At 42.9% G+C, this 19,576-nt stretch overlaps 1 protein-coding gene across 1 annotated transcript in view; it reads right to left on the reverse strand.

Annotated features, from left to right (window-relative positions):
- PRPS1 (phosphoribosyl pyrophosphate synthetase 1) overlaps positions 1-19,576 on the reverse strand; it is a 42,356-nt gene that overhangs the window by 14,731 nt on the left and 8,049 nt on the right. The window contains exons 2-3 of the mRNA XM_056125667.1: positions 8,645-8,828; positions 2,280-2,378 (exon numbers count right to left, since the gene is read on the reverse strand). Of these exons, the coding sequence (XP_055981642.1) occupies positions 2,280-2,378; positions 8,645-8,828 (283 nt within the window). The remainder of the gene's footprint in view (positions 1-2,279; positions 2,379-8,644; positions 8,829-19,576) is intronic.

Raw genomic sequence — 19,576 nt, forward strand, 5'->3', positions numbered from 1 at the left:
CTTTGGGCCACGCCCAGTAATTCTCAGAGCGTGCTGGCTCTGCGCTCAGGGATCACTCCTGGTAGGGCTCAGGAGACCACATAGGATGCCAGCAATGTACCTGTGTTGGCCACGTGCAAGGCCTTCCTGCTGTACTATCACACCAGCACTTCCTTAAAATTTTCTGAATTCTCTTCATTCTTACTGAATTTTACACTTGTAGGCTTTACGTAATTCATGTAAACTCCAAATCACATTAGCACAGAATTTAAAAATCTAGTTTTTTTTAATGGCAGGGAAGAGACAAGATTATTACCACAATGATACCCAAATACAAAATATAATGCAATGTATTTTAGATTCCAGAGCTGAAAACTTATTTATGTAAATGAATAGGCATTATATTTGTATTAAATCATTTGAATTTTTACAAAGGTTAAAACCATATAGCAATAGATCATCACAGATGAACTTTCATTGCTATCTTTTTACCTTTTTTTTAAAAAGAAATTTAATATTTTTTAAAAGGTTTTTGGGCCAAGCCTGGCAATACTCAGGAGTTACTCCTGGCTCTGCACTTAGGAATTACTCCTGGGTGGTGCTCAGAGGACCATAAGGGATGCTGGGTATTGAACTCGGGTCAGCCATGTGCAAGGCAAATGCCCTACCCACTGTACTTTTGCTCCAGCATCTACTGATATATCTGCTAATAATTTCATTTGCCATTCCTTTAAGTTTTGTTGGAGCAAGCAATATGAAATAAATTTATTATATGCCTGTGAAGAAGAAGGCTGGGGGTGGGGGTAGAAAGAAAACTGGAGGCACTGGTGAAAAAAAGGTCACACTGACTGCAGGATTGGTGTTGGAACATTGTCTACCTGAAAGTTTTATTATAAATAACTTTGCAAATCATGGTAGGGTATTTATTGGTTTTTTTTTTTGTTTGGGTTTTTTTTTTTTTTGCGCTTTTTGGGTCACATTCAGTGATGCTCAGGGGTTGCTCCTGGCTCTGCACTCAGGAATTACTCCTGGCAGTGGTTGGGGGACCACATGGGATGCCGGGGATTGAACCCAGGTTGGCTGTGTGCAAGGAAAATGCCCTACCCACTGTACTATGGCTCCGGCCCAAATCATGGTGTTTTAATAAAATTGCAAAATTATTTTTACAAAAAAATTAAATGAATTAAAAGATAGCTGCCCTCTCTGTATACTCTGGTTTATGCTAAGAAACAAAGTCCTGGCCTAATACTGTTGATAATTCTGGAAAATGCTTAAAAACTTTAAGCAGTACTTTCTGATGTAGTAAACAAAAGCAAGTTCCACGATAACTTCCCTAAGCACTGCTACGAAGCCCCTGAGCACTGCCTGGCATGGCCTACCCTCCCCAAAACAAACCAAATATTCCATTTTCTTCTTTCTAACTTTGTTTTTGAGGCCACTCATGGTAGTTCTCAGGGATTAATCCTGGCTCTGCATTCAGGGATCACTCCTGGCAGTGCCTAGGGGACCATATGGGGTGCTAAGGATTGAACCTAGGTCAGCTGCATGCAAGGCAAGCACCTTACTCTTCATACTAATTTACTAGCCCCAAAACTATTTTTTTTGTTTTCTCAGTAGTGGACAAGATTTTTTTCCTCACTGGTGCTTAAATGAAATGATTGGAAATAAACAGTCTTATTTGAGAACCTCCAATACCCAATGCTTCTAAATTTAAGACCCAAGGAGAATGAGAGTAACAAGACACATTTATTACCTGACACGATCTAAGCATTACACTATGAATTTGAGAGCTTACTGAACTTCTGAAGAACAAAGCAGGGTCAGAAAGGTAGCTCAATGGGCTGAAAAGGAGCTCAGTGGTTTGCATGCTGGAGAACTGGGTTCAATCCCCAGCACTGACATGGTCTCAACATGAAGCACAGAGCTGGGTGTGCCCTCCCCTAAAAAATAAACTTCACCCTAAAAAATAAACTTTAAAGCAGCAGTGTATGTCTAACAAGTTAAATATCTACACATAGTCACAAAGCGGCAAGCATAATACTAGTTAACTATTCAATATTGTATTTACTCAATGGAATATGCATAACAAAATACCTACAACAGTCTTCTGAGGCTCCCTCCCTAGCCAACCCTCCCAAATGACAGATCATGAACTATGCTTAGACTAATAGATTTAAAATATTGTCAGGGTGAGATTTATCTGAGCTGTTACTTGGGCACTTTTTGGCTTCTCTGTAGTCTTCAGCAATATCAGTCTTCTCTCACCTTCTACACCCGCAATATTGAGCTCCCACCGATACCTGAATTTGGGAGGCATGAAGGTCCATAGTGATAATATGGTCTGCACCTGCTACAGAAAGCATATTTGCAACAAGCTTGGCTGATATTGGAGCTCGGCTCTAATGAGAGGGGAAGAAAGAAAAAAAAACAAGTTAATTTCAGAGATAATCCACTCACTCAGTCAAAAGCATTTACATGTAGTACACCTGCTATGTATACGGCACTGAACTACAAAGGAAATTCATAGAAATGAACGTAGCTGTGGACTCTAGTCTAGCACAAATTCTAGGCTGCCAAGTATCGCTTTTCCAACTCAGGACATGTTTCGGAAAAGAAAACACTTTCATTACCTTTTTATCATATTTCTTTTTTATTGCGGTACTGAGAATCAAATTTAAGACCTCACACATGCAAGATGAGAGCTCTATGGCTAAACTACATCCCCAGTTCTGAAGCTTTTATCTTCCTAATACATAAATTCCCAGACTTTCCAAGTGTTACTCAATACTCAATGATTTAAACTGGGTTAACTTAAAATGTCTTTTGAAGGGCTAGAGATGTGGCTTTGTGGAAGAGTATATGCTGTGTGCAGGGAAGATCTGAGTTCAATCCCAAACATTACAACACCCCCCCCCAAAAAAAAACAGCAACAAAAACAAAATAACAAAAAGGGTTCTATAGTTCTACTGGGCGAGAGAGAAGGTATAGGAAATAAGGCTCTTGTTTTGCCTGAGATGCTTTAACCACAACCCCTGATTTGATCCCTGGACCACATCTGCTCCCCACCCCTCCCCGCCCAGCTCTGCAAAGAGTAGCTGCTGAGAACAGAGCCAGGAGTAAGCCCTGCACACTGCTATATGTGGCCCAAAAAAACAAAACAATAAATTAAAAAGAAAGAATCTCACTAAATTTTTTACTGCAAACAGCAGCGAAAGCTCTTGCCTTGCAAACAGCTGCAGTTGTGACACTGGTTCAAATTCTGGCACAGAATATGGTCCTCTAAGTATTACCAGGTGTGGCACCAAAACCAAGTAAATAAATAAATCTAACCTATACAGGGAATCTTTATTTTGGGGGGGGGGGGTCGACACCAGCAAAGCACAGGGGTTACTCCTGGCTTTGCTCTCAGGAATTACTCCTGGTGGTTCTCAGGAGACCATATGGGATGCTCTAAATCGAATCCGGGTCAGCCGTGTGTAAGGCAAATGCCATACCTGCTGTATTATCACTCCAGCCCCTAACCTATATGGGGAAACCTGCCATTGTATCTGCCATGTCAACTCTGACATACAGATCATGAAATAGAGTAGTTTTTGTAAATTCATGTGCAGAACAACCTTCCTGCTATCATAGTCCCCTGAAGGAAGAGGAAAATGAACACACTACACTATGAAATGGCTACACCCGTGCCTTTGACATTGTGCTCAGTGGGAACACTACTCCAATGGTCTTCAACTTTTCGACTCCTGCATACTGGTCCACAAACTAGCACTAATAAGTAAAGTAGTATATTGGTGTTTTTCAACCTTTTTCTGTCTGCGGACTAGCACTGGTCCATGAACTGGTGGTTGAAGAACACTGTTGTACTCTACCAGAATAGAAATACTTAGCCTTAGGCTGGAATGATACAGTGGGTAGGGCATTTGCCTTGTATGCTGATGGTCCTGTGTTCAATCTCTGACACCCCTTATAATCCCCTGAGCACCGTCAGGAGTGATCCCTGAGTGCAGAGCCAGGAGTAAGATCCCAGCATTGCTGGATGTGGTCCAAACACAATAAACAAGAAAACCAAGCACACATCTGTCCTTCTCCCATGGTAAGACCTGGACACCAAGTATGAACAAATTAGAAAGTTTTATACAAGGTAGAAAGTTTTACACGCATGTCTTATTCTTTAATAGAGGAATAGATGTCTATGTGTGTGTCTGTATGATGAAAGTCAATGTTATATTAACATGATGATGTGTTAATTAAACTGAATTCAAATGTGAGCCATCAGTGATACAAACCAGCATCAGCGTGCTGATTAGTGACATTAGTAACATTAGTAACATAGCTTACATTTTATGAAGAGGTCAATTAATAGCCTACAAGGTCCCAGAGGACTTATGACAATTTCAAAAGGATTCTTTTTTTCCCAAGAAAATGTTTGCTTTATTTATTTATTTTTGCTTTTTGGGTCACACCCGGCGATGCTCAGTGGTTACTCCTGGCTCATGCACTCCTGGCAGTGCTCAGGGGACCATATGGGATGCTGGGAACAGAACCCAGATCAGCCACGCAAGGCAAACGCCCTACCCACTATGCTATTGTGTCAGCTCCTCAAAAGGATTCTTATGAGGGCTGGAGAGATAGTACAGTGGGCAGGGTGCTTATCATGTACATGGACAACCCAAGTTCTAACCACAGTACTGTATATTATCTTCTGAGCCACACCAGTACTGAGTCCTGAACACAGACCAAGGAGTAAGACAGGCAGATCTGGCCCAATAATCAAAACGAAAAAAGATTCTGGGATCAGAGCAATAGTACAGCAGGTATGGTTGTTTGCCTTGCATGCAGCCCACCTGGTTTAGATTCCTGGCTCCCCATTTGGTTCCTCACAGCCTGCCAGGAAAGATCCCTGAGGCAGAGCCAGGAGTAAGTCACAAGCACCGCTGGGTGTGGCCCCAAAATTAAAACAAACAAACAAAAAGAATCTACTCTACTGGCTTTAGAGCTTAATCTTCCTGACACAAATTAAAATTTAGTGAGCTGAGTCAGTTCAATGCACTAAGCATAGGCTTTACGTGCAAGAGCCCTGGTATTTATTTTTTAATAGAATTGCCTAGAGACAGACCATCACAAAGCTATTCATGATTGGGTTCCAATCATACAATGTTTCAAAACCCATACTCCCTTGCACCAGTATACATTTCTCACTACCAATGTCCCCAGTTTCCCACCAATCTACCCCCACCCACCTATCTGGCAGGCACCTTTCTTCTTGTTCTCTCTCTCTCTCTCTCTCTCTCTCTCTCTCTCTCTCTCTCTCTCTCTCTGTGCATTATGGTTTGCAACTGGGTGACAGCTCTAGGTTGTGACTGTGACTGCCAGGGCTTCCAGAGGTACAGGAAGGTGGGAGAGAATCTGGAGATTTCAGTCACAAAACCCGCATCCTGGTACAGTCCATCCTGAGATGGTGGAGTGTGGCTGGGAGCATGGTGGTGATTTTGAATTGTGGGAACAAGTGGCTTCTGGGGGCTCAGCTTGGGTGGGCACTGGAAAAACGCCCCCCTTTGATGTACTCCATTTGTATAGCTTTGTCTGGGTCCAAAATTAATTACGGCTTCTGATCTCTTTCAAGATTTGTCTCTGAAGCAAGGACGGAAGACCTTTCATGGTGTTGCTAGAGTTGGTTCACGAGGGCACTGCCGATGCTTTCAGGGATATAGGGAGGTGTGGAGGGATAGCCCATCCTGAATCTAAGAAAGCCAGGAGATTTCAATCACAAAACCCACATACCCAAATTTTCAGCAGATTAATATCTCGATGAGGTTTGTCCTCAACAGTGGAATATGGTTGAGGTTCTGGCGCAACTTTGGATTGGGAAGGCAAGTGGCTTCCAAGAGTTCTACTTGGGTGATCGCCGGCAAACTCCCCCCATGTCCCCCATTCCCATTCCCAATGTACCCTATTTGTATGGCCATGCATGGGTCTGAGATTAATTTCAGTTTCTGATCTTTCGAGATTTATTTATGGGATTCTGAAGTATGGCTGGTAATTGAGCTTATATGGCTGAGCCAGACTTGGTTTGAGCGCGTAGCTCCCACGCTAATTTTTGGAGGGCTAATAATTCCTCGGGAAACTTGGTCCTTAGTCGCTGGGAGTCCAGACAGAGGCACAGAGGCTATTTTGGGGTATGAGGAAGTATAAGGGCACCATCAGGTTGCTAATTCCTTCACCCTGTGGGTCCCGGTTGACCTGCCAGGAGTGCCATACTCCCTGGACCCCAGTACTGACAGCAACAGTGGACTCAGTAGGAACCAGGACCTGGTCCAGGGCTGCTACAGTATGCTGGCTTGGGCACTCTGGGCAGGTTGCAGCCACCAATCCAGCAGAACCTGACACCCCCATTTTCAGTCTCCAGACAGTTGGCACTGAGGGAGAATTTCCTCCATAATATGCTGTGGGTGGTGTGGGCTGGTCAGGGGAAGAAATGGGGATGGGGCTGCCCCGCTGACAGTGAATCATAGGGGCACCATGGTGGGTACCCAGAGCATCTCCTCAACTCTGGGACTTCAACCCCCGCACTCGACAGTGGTGCCGAGTCAGACCTGAAGAGCCCTGTTCAGACCCCTTAAAACTCTACCGCTGCCCACAGTGCCAGAGTTGTCACACCTCCTCCACCTTCAGCATTGCCATACTCAGTCAGTTTCCTTTTCATTTAATGGGACTCTCCCTGAGCCAGAAAATCCAAGGTACCCACGTTCATTCACGCAGAAATTCTGTGCCCCATTCGCTGTTCAGAGCACTGAGAGCTGAGAGCTGCCCCCTCCAGCGCTTGCTGCTGTGTCACCGCCATATTATATTTGGAAGCTCCCTTGGGCAAGTTTTAACAAAAATAAACACCCCCTGTGAGCCTCAGGGGCGAGGGTAGGGGAGACTGCCCTTGGAGGCCAGCCCTGTAGTCAGCTTCCCAGGCTCCCGGCCCAGCATAGTGGCCACAGATCAGCCTTCACTTCTGGGAGTCTGGGTTTTGATCCCCAGCACTGCATGTTCCCCCCAGTCTTATCCAAACCAATGAGTACACATATACATACACATACACACATATATTACAGATGTGTAAAGGTAAAGGTAAAGGTAAAGGCCCTCCCGTTGATCGTCGATTTGCTCGAGCGGGCCCAGTAACGTCTCCATTGGAGACTTTGTTGTTACTGTGTCTGGCATATCGAATACTCTCGGTAGCTTGCCGGGCTCTCCGAGAGGGGCGGAGGAATCGAACTCGGGTCAGCCATGTTGGCTGCGTGCAAGGCAGACGCCCTACCCGCTGTGCTATCGCTCCAGATGTGTAGCTCAATATAAACTAATCTGTTAGGTCATAGGAAGATCAGACATTACATAAGAAATGATCCTGGTATCCTCCCAGGAGGGGAGATGCATGTTGAAAGTAGACTATGGACTGAACATGTTTGCCACTCAATGCCTCTTTTGCAGACCACAACACCCAAAAGGAGAGAGAGAACCAAAGGGAATGCCCTGCCACAGAGGCAGGGGGGGATGGGGGGATGGGGGTGGGAGGGATATTATCATGGTGGTGGAAAATGGGCACTGGTGGAGGGATGGGTATTTGATCATTGTATAACCGAAACCCAATCACAAAAATTTGTAAATCTACAACTGTACCTCATGGTGTTTCACTAATAAAAATAAATAAATAAAAATTTAAAAAAAAAAAAAGAAATGATCCTGGTGACAAAGGAATTTTTGTACTTTGGGAAAGTGCTCCTGCTTTCCTGATTTAAAAAAATTTGGGCCAGATAACTCTATTTGCTCCACTAGTAGTAATCTCTAAGTATAAACCTGAGGTAAGCACTGAGCACCACTGAGTGGGGCCTGAAAACAACCAAATTGAAAAAATTTATGTTGAATCACTGTCTGAGATATACAAATGTTTATGATTGAATTTCAGCCATACATTTCAATGCCCATCCCTTCACCAGTGCACATTTCCCACCACCCCACCCATCCCCACAGCCTGCCTCTATGGCAGGCCTTTTCTTCTCTCTCTTTATCTCTTAATTTCCTTTCAGGCACTGTGGTTTGCAATACTGTTACTGAAAGAGTATCATGCATATCACTTTACTTCCTTTCAGCACTCAGTTTTGTCCAGATCATTTCTAACTATCACTATGGCAGTGGTCCAATCTCTGTCCTAAGTTCACTCCCGTTCCAATTTTGTAGCAAGCTGCCTACCATGGACAAGTCCTCCTAGCCCTTGTTTCTACTGTCTTTGCCTTAGCCTTTTTGGAAAACAATATGGACATTCCTCAAAAAATTAGAAATTGATCTTCTATGTGACCCAGCAATACCACTTCTGGGAATATGTCCTAGCGGCAGAAAGGCCACCTGTGCTCCTATGTTCATTGCAGCACTGTTCACAATAGCCAGAATCTGGAAACAACAAAAGTGCACAAGAACAGATGAGTGGATAAAGAAACTATGGTATATCTACAGCTGTCAGGAAAAATGAAGTCATGAAATCTGCTTATACATGGAGAGTATCATGTTGAGTGAAATGAGTCAGAGGAAAAATGACAAATATGGAATGATTGCACTCATTTGCTGGATAAAAAATAGTACGTGAAAAACAACCAGTTTTTTAAAAGAATTCTGCTTCTACCTTATCCTTCTTGTCCTGTCTTGCGTAAGGGAAGCACGGGATGACCGCAGTAACTCGGCTGGCTGACGCGATCTTGCAGGCATTAATCATGATCAAAAGCTCCATGAGGTTATCATTGATTTCACCACAACCACTCTGAACAATGTAGACATCCTCTCCCCGAACACTTTCACCAATTTCCACACTAAAAGGGAAAAGCAAAGACAAAAACAACACATTTTTAAGCACTACGTTGGATTTCTACAGACAGCAGCAATCAGTAAGGTCTAACAAGTACACAACCCTACAGGTATGTTGTAAATGGGCTACAGATGCATGTGCCACGGCTGCCCCACTTTGCCTTCAGGACATCCCCCTCAATGTATGATCAAAATATTACCTTCTTTTTCTTTTGGCTTTTGGGTCACACGTAGCAGTGCTCAGGCTTACTCCTGGCACTGCACTCAGGGATAACTTCTGGTGCTGCTCGGGAGACCATATGTGGTGCTATGGATCAAACCCGGATTGGCTGCAGTCAAGGCAAGTGCCCTAATCCCTGTACTATAGATCTGGCTTCAATAATTTAACATGACAAAGACAGACCAAAGAGCTTACAAGCAATTGCATCAACCTTTCCGTAGGAAACCTGAACCTAATTTCCTTCATATATAGCACATGTGAATGCAGAGTTGATTCAGCAGCTAAGTTTGTCACATATTTAGCAAAAGAAGTAAAAAGGTCCTATGAGAGACGAAGCACTACTATTTGGTGGTGATGCCAACTACAGAAGATAGTGCACTCCTAAAATATTAAATAAAGGGGGGGGCCAAAGAGACAGTAGAGCAATTAGGGTGCCTGCTTTATATGCGGCCAACCTGAAATTTGAAATGGAATAGAGTATGGACTCCTCACCCCCACCCCACCAGGAGTGACTCCTGATTGCAGAGCCTGGAGTAGGCCCCGAACACTGCTGAATGTGGCCCCAAAACAAAACGAGAAATTTCAGAGTCTTACATGCAGCTGACTCCAGTTCAATTCTCAGGATTATAGAGACTCCTGTGAGCACTGTCAGGTGCCACTCTTGAGTGCAGTACCAGGAGTCACCTGTGAGCACCACCAGGTGTGGCTTAACATCCCCCCTCAATTCTATAAGATATTCCAATTTGGAACAGGGGTATTTTACCGTAAAATACGTTTTAATATCCATAATTTGATTCTTATCAAGAATAAAGTATGAGGGATAGTAGAAGGCTCAAGGAGCTAGAGTTCATACAGAGCATGAGGGAAAGCCAGATTCAGTCCCCAACACTGCATGGTCCTCTGAGCACAGCTAGGAGAGTCTCCTGAGAACTGGACCAGGAGAAGTCCCAGAGAGTATGACCCCCTTAAAAACAATGATTAAAAACAAGACAACTTGGAGTTGGAGAGAGACAGTATATCGTATAATATGTGTGCAAGCAGGGTTTGATACTCAGCATGAATATGGGCCCCTGAGTCAGCCAGGAGTAATCCCTGAGCACAGACCCAGAAATAAGCTTTGAGCATCACTGGGTGTGTTCCAAAACCCAAAATAAATAAATAAACCACCTCAGGAACCAGGGATATAGCTCAGCTCTAAAACATTTGTCTTGCTTATTGGAGGAGGAAGGGGAGGAAAAATGTCCCATTGCTGCTATGTAAGCTCATCTACAAGCCTTGTTTCAGAGGACTTGATAAACTGTGAAAGAGATCAATTAGCCACAAAAATTTCTTGGACATCCATTCCTGGCTGACACATCTGGGGCGATCATAGATGGGGGTGGGCCAGCTCCCACCCAAACAAAACCCCTGGGCAGCCACTCCCACACCCCAAAGCTGCAGTCATGCCTCTGGCTGGACTGCCCAATTAAATAGTCTGGATTTTCTGGACATCTTCAAACTCTGCAACACTGGCATCCCAGTAGTAGCACACCAGATTGGATGGGATATAATGCAGAAGCCAACCAATCTTGACTAACAAAAACATTAACACAGAAGGCTGACACAACGGCTTAGTAAACCCTCAAAGACTTAATGTCCCTAAGGTGAGATACAATTTTCACAAATTTTCTTCTATGGGAATATTTTTTGATCATTTCTTTAGCCATTTAGTGGTAACGAGCAATATAAAATAAATTATTGTAGGCCTCGATGAGGGCAGGTTTAAGGGGTGGTTAGGAAAATGGAGACAATGGTTGAGGGAAGATTTCAGTGGTGATGGGATTGGTGTTTGAATACTGAATGTCTGTAACAAATCATCATGAACAACTTTATAATGCATGGTGTCTAAATAAAGTGGAGGAGAAAAGAAATACAAATAAATAAGACTTTGAAAATAAGTGAATATAAACTTAAAATAAAAGTGAAGTCAGGGCTTAGTGGTGACACCTGAGGGCAACAGCATATTCCCAATTAACATTCTAGGTGAGTTGGGGATGTTTGTGGGCAAGAGTGCACGCATAGCTGTATACAGATGAAGAGTAGATTAAATGGTGGATTCCCCCACATCATGAATGAAGAAAGCTTCTTCAACAGGATATAATTCCATTACCAGAAAAGTGTATATAGGGGACAATTATTTAATATTTATTCTTTCTCTATTCGAGTAGAGTTGGAAAGATAGCACAGTGGGTAGGGTGTTTGCCTTGCACATGGCCAACCCAGGTTTGATTCCTCTGTCCCTCTCAGAGAGCCCGGCAAGCTACTGAGAGTATCTTGCCTGCACAGCAGGGCCTGGCAAACTCTCCATGGCATATTCAATATGACAAAAACAGTAACAACAAGTCTCACAATGGAGATGTTACTGGTGCCCACTCGAGCAAATCGATGAACAATGGGAGGACAGTGCTGCAGTGCTATTCACGTAACGATTAGAAGGATCCTTTTTAAAAAATAATGAACAGGGCATGCTTTTGTTATAAATAAAATGCAGAGAGGGGAATAAATGAAACCAATAAACTTCTAGGAAGACCAGCCCAAAACTGGTTCACTGCATTCTATAAAAAAAAAAGAATGAACACAACTTTGCACAACTTTTCCCAGAAAACAGATGAGATGAGAATATTTTTTATTTTTTTTTTCTTTTTGGGTCACACCCATCAATGCTCAGGGATTACTCCTGGCTCTGCACTTAGGAATTACTCCTGGTGGTGCTTGCGTGACCATATGGGATGCCAGGGATGGAACCTGGGTGAGCCACATGCAAGGCAAATGCCCTACCCACTGTACTATCACTCTGGCCCCAGAGATGAGAATATTTTCAACTCATTTTATAAGATACATCTCACCTAGAGGCCAAAACCAGACAAAGGCAATTCAAAACAAATGAACAAGAAGGGAAGCAGAAAGGTAGAAAAGAATCTTTGTGGCACATAAAGATTGCTTTGCTTTTATTTTTCCCCCATATCTTGGTTTTATCAATGCTGATACCCTAGTTGTCACATTACAACAGGATTTTGGGGGCTTACTTCTGACTCTGCACTCATGGAAAATTACTGGTGGGTGCAGGGAACCATATGGGGTCCCAGGGATGGAATCCAGTCAGCGGCATCCAAGGCAAGCACCATATCCACTTGTATTATGGCTCTGGCTCTATGCAGCAAAAAAGGGCTACATATTTATTAAGCATGTTTACAAAAGCAAAGAACTGAAAATAACCAAAGTACCCCCAGACATATGATATAAAGCAAAAGACCGGAGTCAGGTTGAAACTCATCCAGGGCACCATGGAATAGGGTGTGTGAGCCCTCCACCAACCCCAGCAACCGAAAACCTCCAGAACCCAATTGCTGCCATGCTCAAAGCTGATCTCTACAGGCTTGGGACAAGCCTCATCCCTGAATGAATTTGTTGAAAAGCTCAAGTATGCAGGTTTCGTGACCAAAATCTCCAGGCTCTCGGGGAGTCGGGGATGGGAATCTCCCCCCATCCCCGTTCTTCTGGGAGCCTGGCAGTCATGCCTATAAACTGCCCCACTGTTATATATATATGGTCATTATCTGGCCATGATCCAGAGACTCATAAATAAATCTCAGAGATCAACAAGCTGCAGATATGTCTCCAGACCACAAAGCCAGCATCCATTAAAAATTTAACTCCAGCTGCATCACCCTATTTAAAATTTTAGAATTCCTGGAGTGCACAGTTATGTGACATCTCATACTCAATACCACTGATGTATCAGAAGAAGCACACCACTTTGGATGGGATGTAAAGTAGAAGGCAACAATCTCGATGAAAAAGAATTAGCACACAAGGCTCAATCTTTTTTTTCTTGACTCTTTGTACCTCCTGTACTAAATGTCCAACATTTTCTCCAAGATATGTAATTTGTTTAAAAGCCTGGTAAATTGGTACATAAAGTGCATACTTGAGTGAACCATTATTGCAGCCCTCAATAAAAACTGAGGTCATAAAACTATTACCGAAAGCAAAGATACTGCTGGAATTAAGTCAAAACAACCTAGTCTGTTGGTTAGATTAAATTTCATAATTTTTCATAAATTTAAGTAAGACTGAAGAAATTTGAAGACCTTTCATTTGAAGTTAATTGAAAAACAGCTTATTGCCAAATACTGTCTCCCTAGCTTACCCTGCAACACTCACAGCCTAGCAAGTCCCAAAATGAGCAAGACCATCCAGGGCACAGCAGCTGCCTCAGATGCCACTAGGCACACAGGTTCAGGTGGGGGAGATGGGGAGGGCGCTGAAGAGGTGGATTTTCTGTTTACTTAAGGAATGTGGATTTCCAGGGGACAGAGTGATGGTTTATTTTCAGTTTTTCTTCCTGCTGAGTGATTTTTCTTTCCCTGAAAGTGGGCATTAGGCCAAATAAAATGGGGGACCCTGAGTCATCACACTGCCTTCCTTGAAGTTCCTCGAATGATATACCCATTCGCACTTCACAGCCTGCACATGTCTTCCTACCATGAAGAATGACCTTTCTACAACCTGCTTGCTCATGCCTCAGCCCGCCAATCTAAAACATCTTTCTTCCCTGACCAGCTTATTAACAGGGACTTCTGGGGCCAGAGAGTTAGTACAGAGGGGGAGGCAGGCTTGCCTTAATATGACCAAGCGCAGTTACATCCCATTAAAGGTGCCTCAAGCACCACCAGGAGTTGATCCCCTGGGTACAGAGCCAGGAAGAGTCCCAACCCCTCCCCCACAATGAATAATTAAAGTGACTTCCCAGGGCAGGGTCATCACTCAAATGGTAGGGTACGTGCAAACCTAGGGCAGGTTCCATTCACAGTTGCCAGGAGGGTCCCCAATGAAAATAAAAAACAGATAAATGCAGCTTTCCTGGGAATTTAGAAGATTACTATGATTTGGGGGTGAAAGGTTGGGAGCCACACCTGGCAGTGCTCAAGGGCTAGTTTTGGCTCTGCTCAGGGGACCATGGGTGGTAGCTTACCTCTTGGGTTCTTTGTAAAATTACCTTGGAGGATTCTTTTTTGTAGGGAGGCCACACCTGGCAGTGCTCAGGACTTACAACTGATTGTGTGCTTATGGATCACTCCTGGTAGGGCTCGGGGAACCATTTGTAGCACTGAGAATCAAACCCAAGTTGGTCACATGCAAGGCAAGCACCCTACCCCCTGTACTAAAATTCTGGTCCCTCTGTCAGATCTTTTTTTTTCTTCTTTTTTAAATGTATTGGGAAAAGTTTTCAATTAGCAATAATGTATGAGTATTGCTATTTATTCAGTCATTGATTAGGCTGATTGAATTGGGCATGAACTCCACCTTACTTTTTTTCTTCTTTTTTTTATAAATTTATTTATTGAAACACCGTGAGAGCAGTTACAAAGCTTTCGTGTTTAAATATCGGTCCATACAATGATGAAACACCCATCCCTTCACCAGTGCCCATTTTCCACCATGAAAAACTCCAGTATACCCCCATCCCACACCCTCCCTCTACCTGTGGGGCAGATGATTTCCACATTATTCTCCCTCTACTTTGATTACATTCAATATTTCGACACCAGACCCACCATTATTATTTGGGATTTTATCCCAACACTCAGATCTGCTGAGAAGGCAACCGTAGACAATTTGTTTTCTATTGCTGGTTATGAATAACATATGATGTCGTGCAGCCCTCTGTAGGTTTTTTTTTCTGCTTTTTTGGATCACACCCAGCAATGCACAGGGGTTACTTACTCCTGGCTCTGTATTCAGAAATTACTCTTGGCAGTGCTCAGGGGACCATATGTGATGCTGGGAATCGAACCCGAGTTGGCCGCCTGCAAGGAAAAAGCCCTAGCCATTGTGCTATTGCTCGAGTCCTGTAAGATCATTTTTGGCTTTTCGGCCACACCAAATGAGGCTCAGGGGTTACTCCTGGGTCTGCACTCAGGAATCACAACTGGTAGAGTTCTGGGGACCATGTGGGATGGCAGGGATCAAACCCGGGTCAGCCACTTGCAAGGCAGCACCTTAACTGCTATATTATTTCTCTGGCACCTCTAAAACAATTTTTAAAGGTGATTTTAAAAAAAGTCAATCAATCGCATTAAACCAACCATAGCTGCATATTGATTTCAGTTAACAGTTTAAAGAAAGACATTTTAAGGGGCCAGAAAGATAGCTCAAAGGGCAGAAAGTGTATGTCTTGCATCCATGCGGCCCAGAGTTCAACCCTTAGCACTGCATGGCCCCCAGAGTAGCTGCTGCCCTCAGCACCTCCAGGCTCAAACTGCACTACATTACTGGACTCAGCACAAAAGTGTCAAGCCCACATTGCAAGACCAACTATCATATGGTTTCTCATTCCCTAAGCTCCACGGGAAAGCTCCCCACCACAAAAAACCCCTAAAATTAAATTTAGTTAAAATTCCAACACCAATCCCACTACTACTGCATCTTCCCTTCACCATTGTCTCCAATTTTCCCAAATGTTCCTTAAGCCTGCCCCGATAACAGGCCCTCAATAATTTATTTTATATTACATGTTATCAATAATTTTGCTAACAAAATGATCAAAAACTGATTACCTCAAAAGAAAATTAGTGTGAATTGTATCTCACCATGAAGACATTAAGTCCTTGTATGTGAGATCATTAGGATGTTACAGGTTAAGTCTTCTGTGTTTATGTTTTGTTAAGTGAATGCTTGTAACAAATCATCATGAACAACTTTGTAAGCCAGTGTTTATATAATAAAATATAAGGGGAAATTTACATATTTAGGCTTTATCTTTTCCATGTAAATTCCAAAATATATTCATATAGAATTGCTTTAAAAGTTTTACTAATGACAGGTGAGACATGAGTATTACCATAACGAGATCCCAGTATAACACTTAAAGTAATACTTTGAAGTCCAGAGTTGAAAACTTATATATGTAAATAAGAATAGGCACTTTACTATATTGTATTAAATGGTTTCAATTTTCTTATTTACATAGGTCAAAATCATATAGTAATCACAAACTGGCTTTTACTGATTTTCTGATCATTCTGTTTCCATTTCTTAAAGTTTTGCTGGAATAAGCAAAAAAGTAAATTTGTTATGTGTCTAAGGGAGCAGGGTGGGATTGGAAGGAAAACTGGGGATACTGGTGGAGGAAAGGTCACAATGGAGGTGATGGAGCACTAAATACTTGAAACAACTGTACAATGAACAACTTTGTAAATCACAATGTTATTAATATAAATGGTCTTAAAAATGAATCAAAATTAAAAATACTTTTAAGAGACAGGAAAACCTGAAATCAGGAGTGGTTGATGTTTTTATTAAAAGACTGAAATATTAGGACTGGAAAGATTGTACAAGTACAGTGAGTGAAGCTTATGCCTTGTCTAAAAATCTGCCATCTATATGAAGACAAATATTAAATTTTATTCAACAATTTTTCAATTTCAAATGTGAAAAACTCGGTCTATTCTCAAGCAGATAGATTCTGTTCAAGGGGCTGGAGAGTACAGTGGGCAAGGTACCCATGGCACATGGCCGACCCAGATATACTGGTTTGATCCCTGGCACCCCTTATGGTCCCCTGACCACCACCAGGAGTGATTCCTGAGTGCAGAGCCAGGAGTAAGCTTGAGAACCACTGGGGGTGGACCAAAAATAAAACAAACCAAAAAACAGAAATGAGTAGCCTTATAGCTAAAACATTTGTGCGATGATATATCTAGTTTTGCTTAGCTATTGAATAATTATTTGAATTTTTCAAAATAATCCAATTGTGGGGCTGTGGAGAGGGGAAAAGCAATAGATAAACAAATTAGCCATTTATCGCTAACTGTTGAACAGGTGCTGAGTAAAAGGCGGGGTGTCTGATTTAATGAATCTCTCTACTTCTCTAGTTGTGCTCCATAATAAAATTAAGGAGAGGCCTGAGAGGTCCAGAAAAAAGCTCAGTGGCTTAAGAAGTAGGGGCTGGAGAGACAGTACAGGGGTTAAAGCTCGTGCCTTGAGGAAAAAATAAAAAGCTCTTGCCTTGCATGCAGCTGGACCCCAGGTTCATTCAATCCACGGCACCACATACGGGTCCCCTAGCAGCAGCAGATGTGGCCCCCAAGGAAAAAAAAACAAAAAAAAAACCCACAAAAGCACATAAGGTAGGGCCAGGAAGACGGCCAATAGGCAAGAGCACTGCAAGGTTGAGCACAGAGCCAAGAGCCACTTGCCACGCCTTAGAAAGCACCAGGAGGAGCTCCTGAGCACCACCAACAAGCACCTAGGGCAAGTGTGGGTGAGACTAAGCTGAATTCCGGGCATGGTCACACATGCCTGGGTTACTTGGAGAGCACCTGGATCTCAGCATGGAGCCGAAATAAAATAGACTAACTCATCCCAGTTTTTTTTTTTAATTACTTTTCTCCCTTCTTTTCCCTCTGTTGTCCTTTTGCTCTGGAGTCACACTCTTGGTTGCAATGCTGGTGGTGGTGTCAGGGATTACAGTGGCAGTGCCAGGGACAGCACAAGGCCAGGTGGTATAGCATCTGGATTCGAACTAGAGGCCTTAAGCATGCAAGGTAGGTACTCGACCACTGAGCAACATCCTTCAGGTCTGCCAACTATTTCCTGGTTATCCACTCTCAGAACACGTTTCAAAATTTTTTACTACCCTATTATTTCATTGTTGTTGTTTTGGCAATACCCAGTGGTGCTCAGGGATCTGCTCCTGGAGGCATTCACGGGATCTTATGAATTGCTGGGGATCGAATGCAGGTCAGTTACGTGCAAGGCAAGCACCTTACCTGCTGTACTTTTGCTCTGGCCCATCACCTTGTTTTTCATGCATTCGTTTATGTTCTGTCTGCCACTGGAATGCAAGTGCCACAAAAATAGTAATGACATGTAAAATGACTGACTAGGTACTGTATGAGTAAATGCATGAATATCCCTCAGGATTAGGCTGTCTGTTGTACCTACTTAAGGCAGAATTTGAACATGCACAGGCCTTCAGTTGCAAACATTGAGCAAATTGACTTTCTCTTTCAAACTAACACTTCTATGTTAGAGAAAAGTGGGTTCCACCCCCTTCTTTGGCCAAAAAAGTCTTTTTTGACAAATCAGCACCTTCCCTTTTATGGACACTCAGCTCATAAAAACTTACTTTGAGGACAGAACAAGAATTTTCATAAGAGATAAAAAAGCTACAAAGAATTTGATGGCAGAAGCCTGGATTAGCAACATTGAAAAACAGATAAACAAAATACAGCCATTTTGTGTCCCCCATCACACTGCTGAACTGACATCTATTAATCACCAATGTCCAAGTCACTGACTCTGTCAGCAATGGTAACTCAGTTACTGGTGATATACCTTTTAGAAGACATTCTGGGAGGAAGCAAGGGCTTGCTAGAATAGCAAAACATCCATATTTTTCCAAAGTGCACATACTAGAGCATCTCTGTCCAATAACGGAGCCATTGGCCTTGTGAGGTTACTGGGCACTTAAAATGTGGTCGGTGTGAATGAAGGACTGAACGAGATGTGCTGTATACAGACAGTACTAAAAAGCACTATAAAGGAGGAAAAAACCCTCAATTTTTAAATATTTAAAAATTTTAAATTTCATAATAATAAAATTTTAGTATCTTGGTTACGTTGCAATCAACAACACATAAAAAAATTAAATGCAGGGACCGGAGTAATAACACAGTGGGTAGGGTGATTGTCTTGCCCATGGTCTACCAGAGTTTAATCCCTGGTATGCTATATGGTCCCCCAAGTCTGCCAGGAATAATCCCTAAGCACAGAGTCATGAGTAAGCCCTGAGCACCACCAGGTGTGGCCCAGGAACCAAAAAAAGTTAAATGCAAACACAGGATGTGTTAAATAATACTTCCCCAGGACAACGATTTAAGGCCCTTGCCTTATACATGGCCACCCTGGGTTGATTCCCAGCACCATATACAGTCCGCCAAACCCTGTCAGGAGGTGACCTCAGGGCACAAAGCCAGGAATTAACCCTGAGCAGAGTTGAGCATGGCTTAAAAAACAACAAAAAATTAAATTAAAACATCTTTAAAATGAAGAGATATAGTACAGTGGGTAGAGCACTTGCCCTGCACATGGCTGACCTGGGTTCAATCCCCAGCACCCTATATGGTCTCCTGAATCCACCAAGAATGATCTCTGAATGCAGAACCAGGCATAAGCCTTGCGCACCACTGAGTGTGGCCCCAAAACTTAAAAACTAAAATAAAAAATAACCCCTTTGTAAGCATGCATAAGCATGTTCCACCAGTCACTGTGGTGGCAGGTCCAATGAAGAGGTATCACGCAGTCCTTTCTATGTTTTATAGTGCACAACTATGGATTTCTAACCACATCACCACATATAGCTGAGTAAGTAAACACAGAAGGCTGGAGAGATGGTTTAAAGGCAGAGGTGTGGGGGCGTGCAAGCTTTGCATGCATGAAGCTTGTGTTTGATCTCAGGTGCTACATGATTCCCAACCAAGTATCACT

The sequence above is a fragment of the Sorex fumeus genome, unplaced genomic scaffold (assembly GCF_029834395.1).
Source record: "Sorex fumeus unplaced genomic scaffold, SorFum_2.1 ptg000058l, whole genome shotgun sequence".
NCBI classification, from domain to species: Eukaryota; Metazoa; Chordata; class Mammalia; order Eulipotyphla; family Soricidae; genus Sorex; species Sorex fumeus.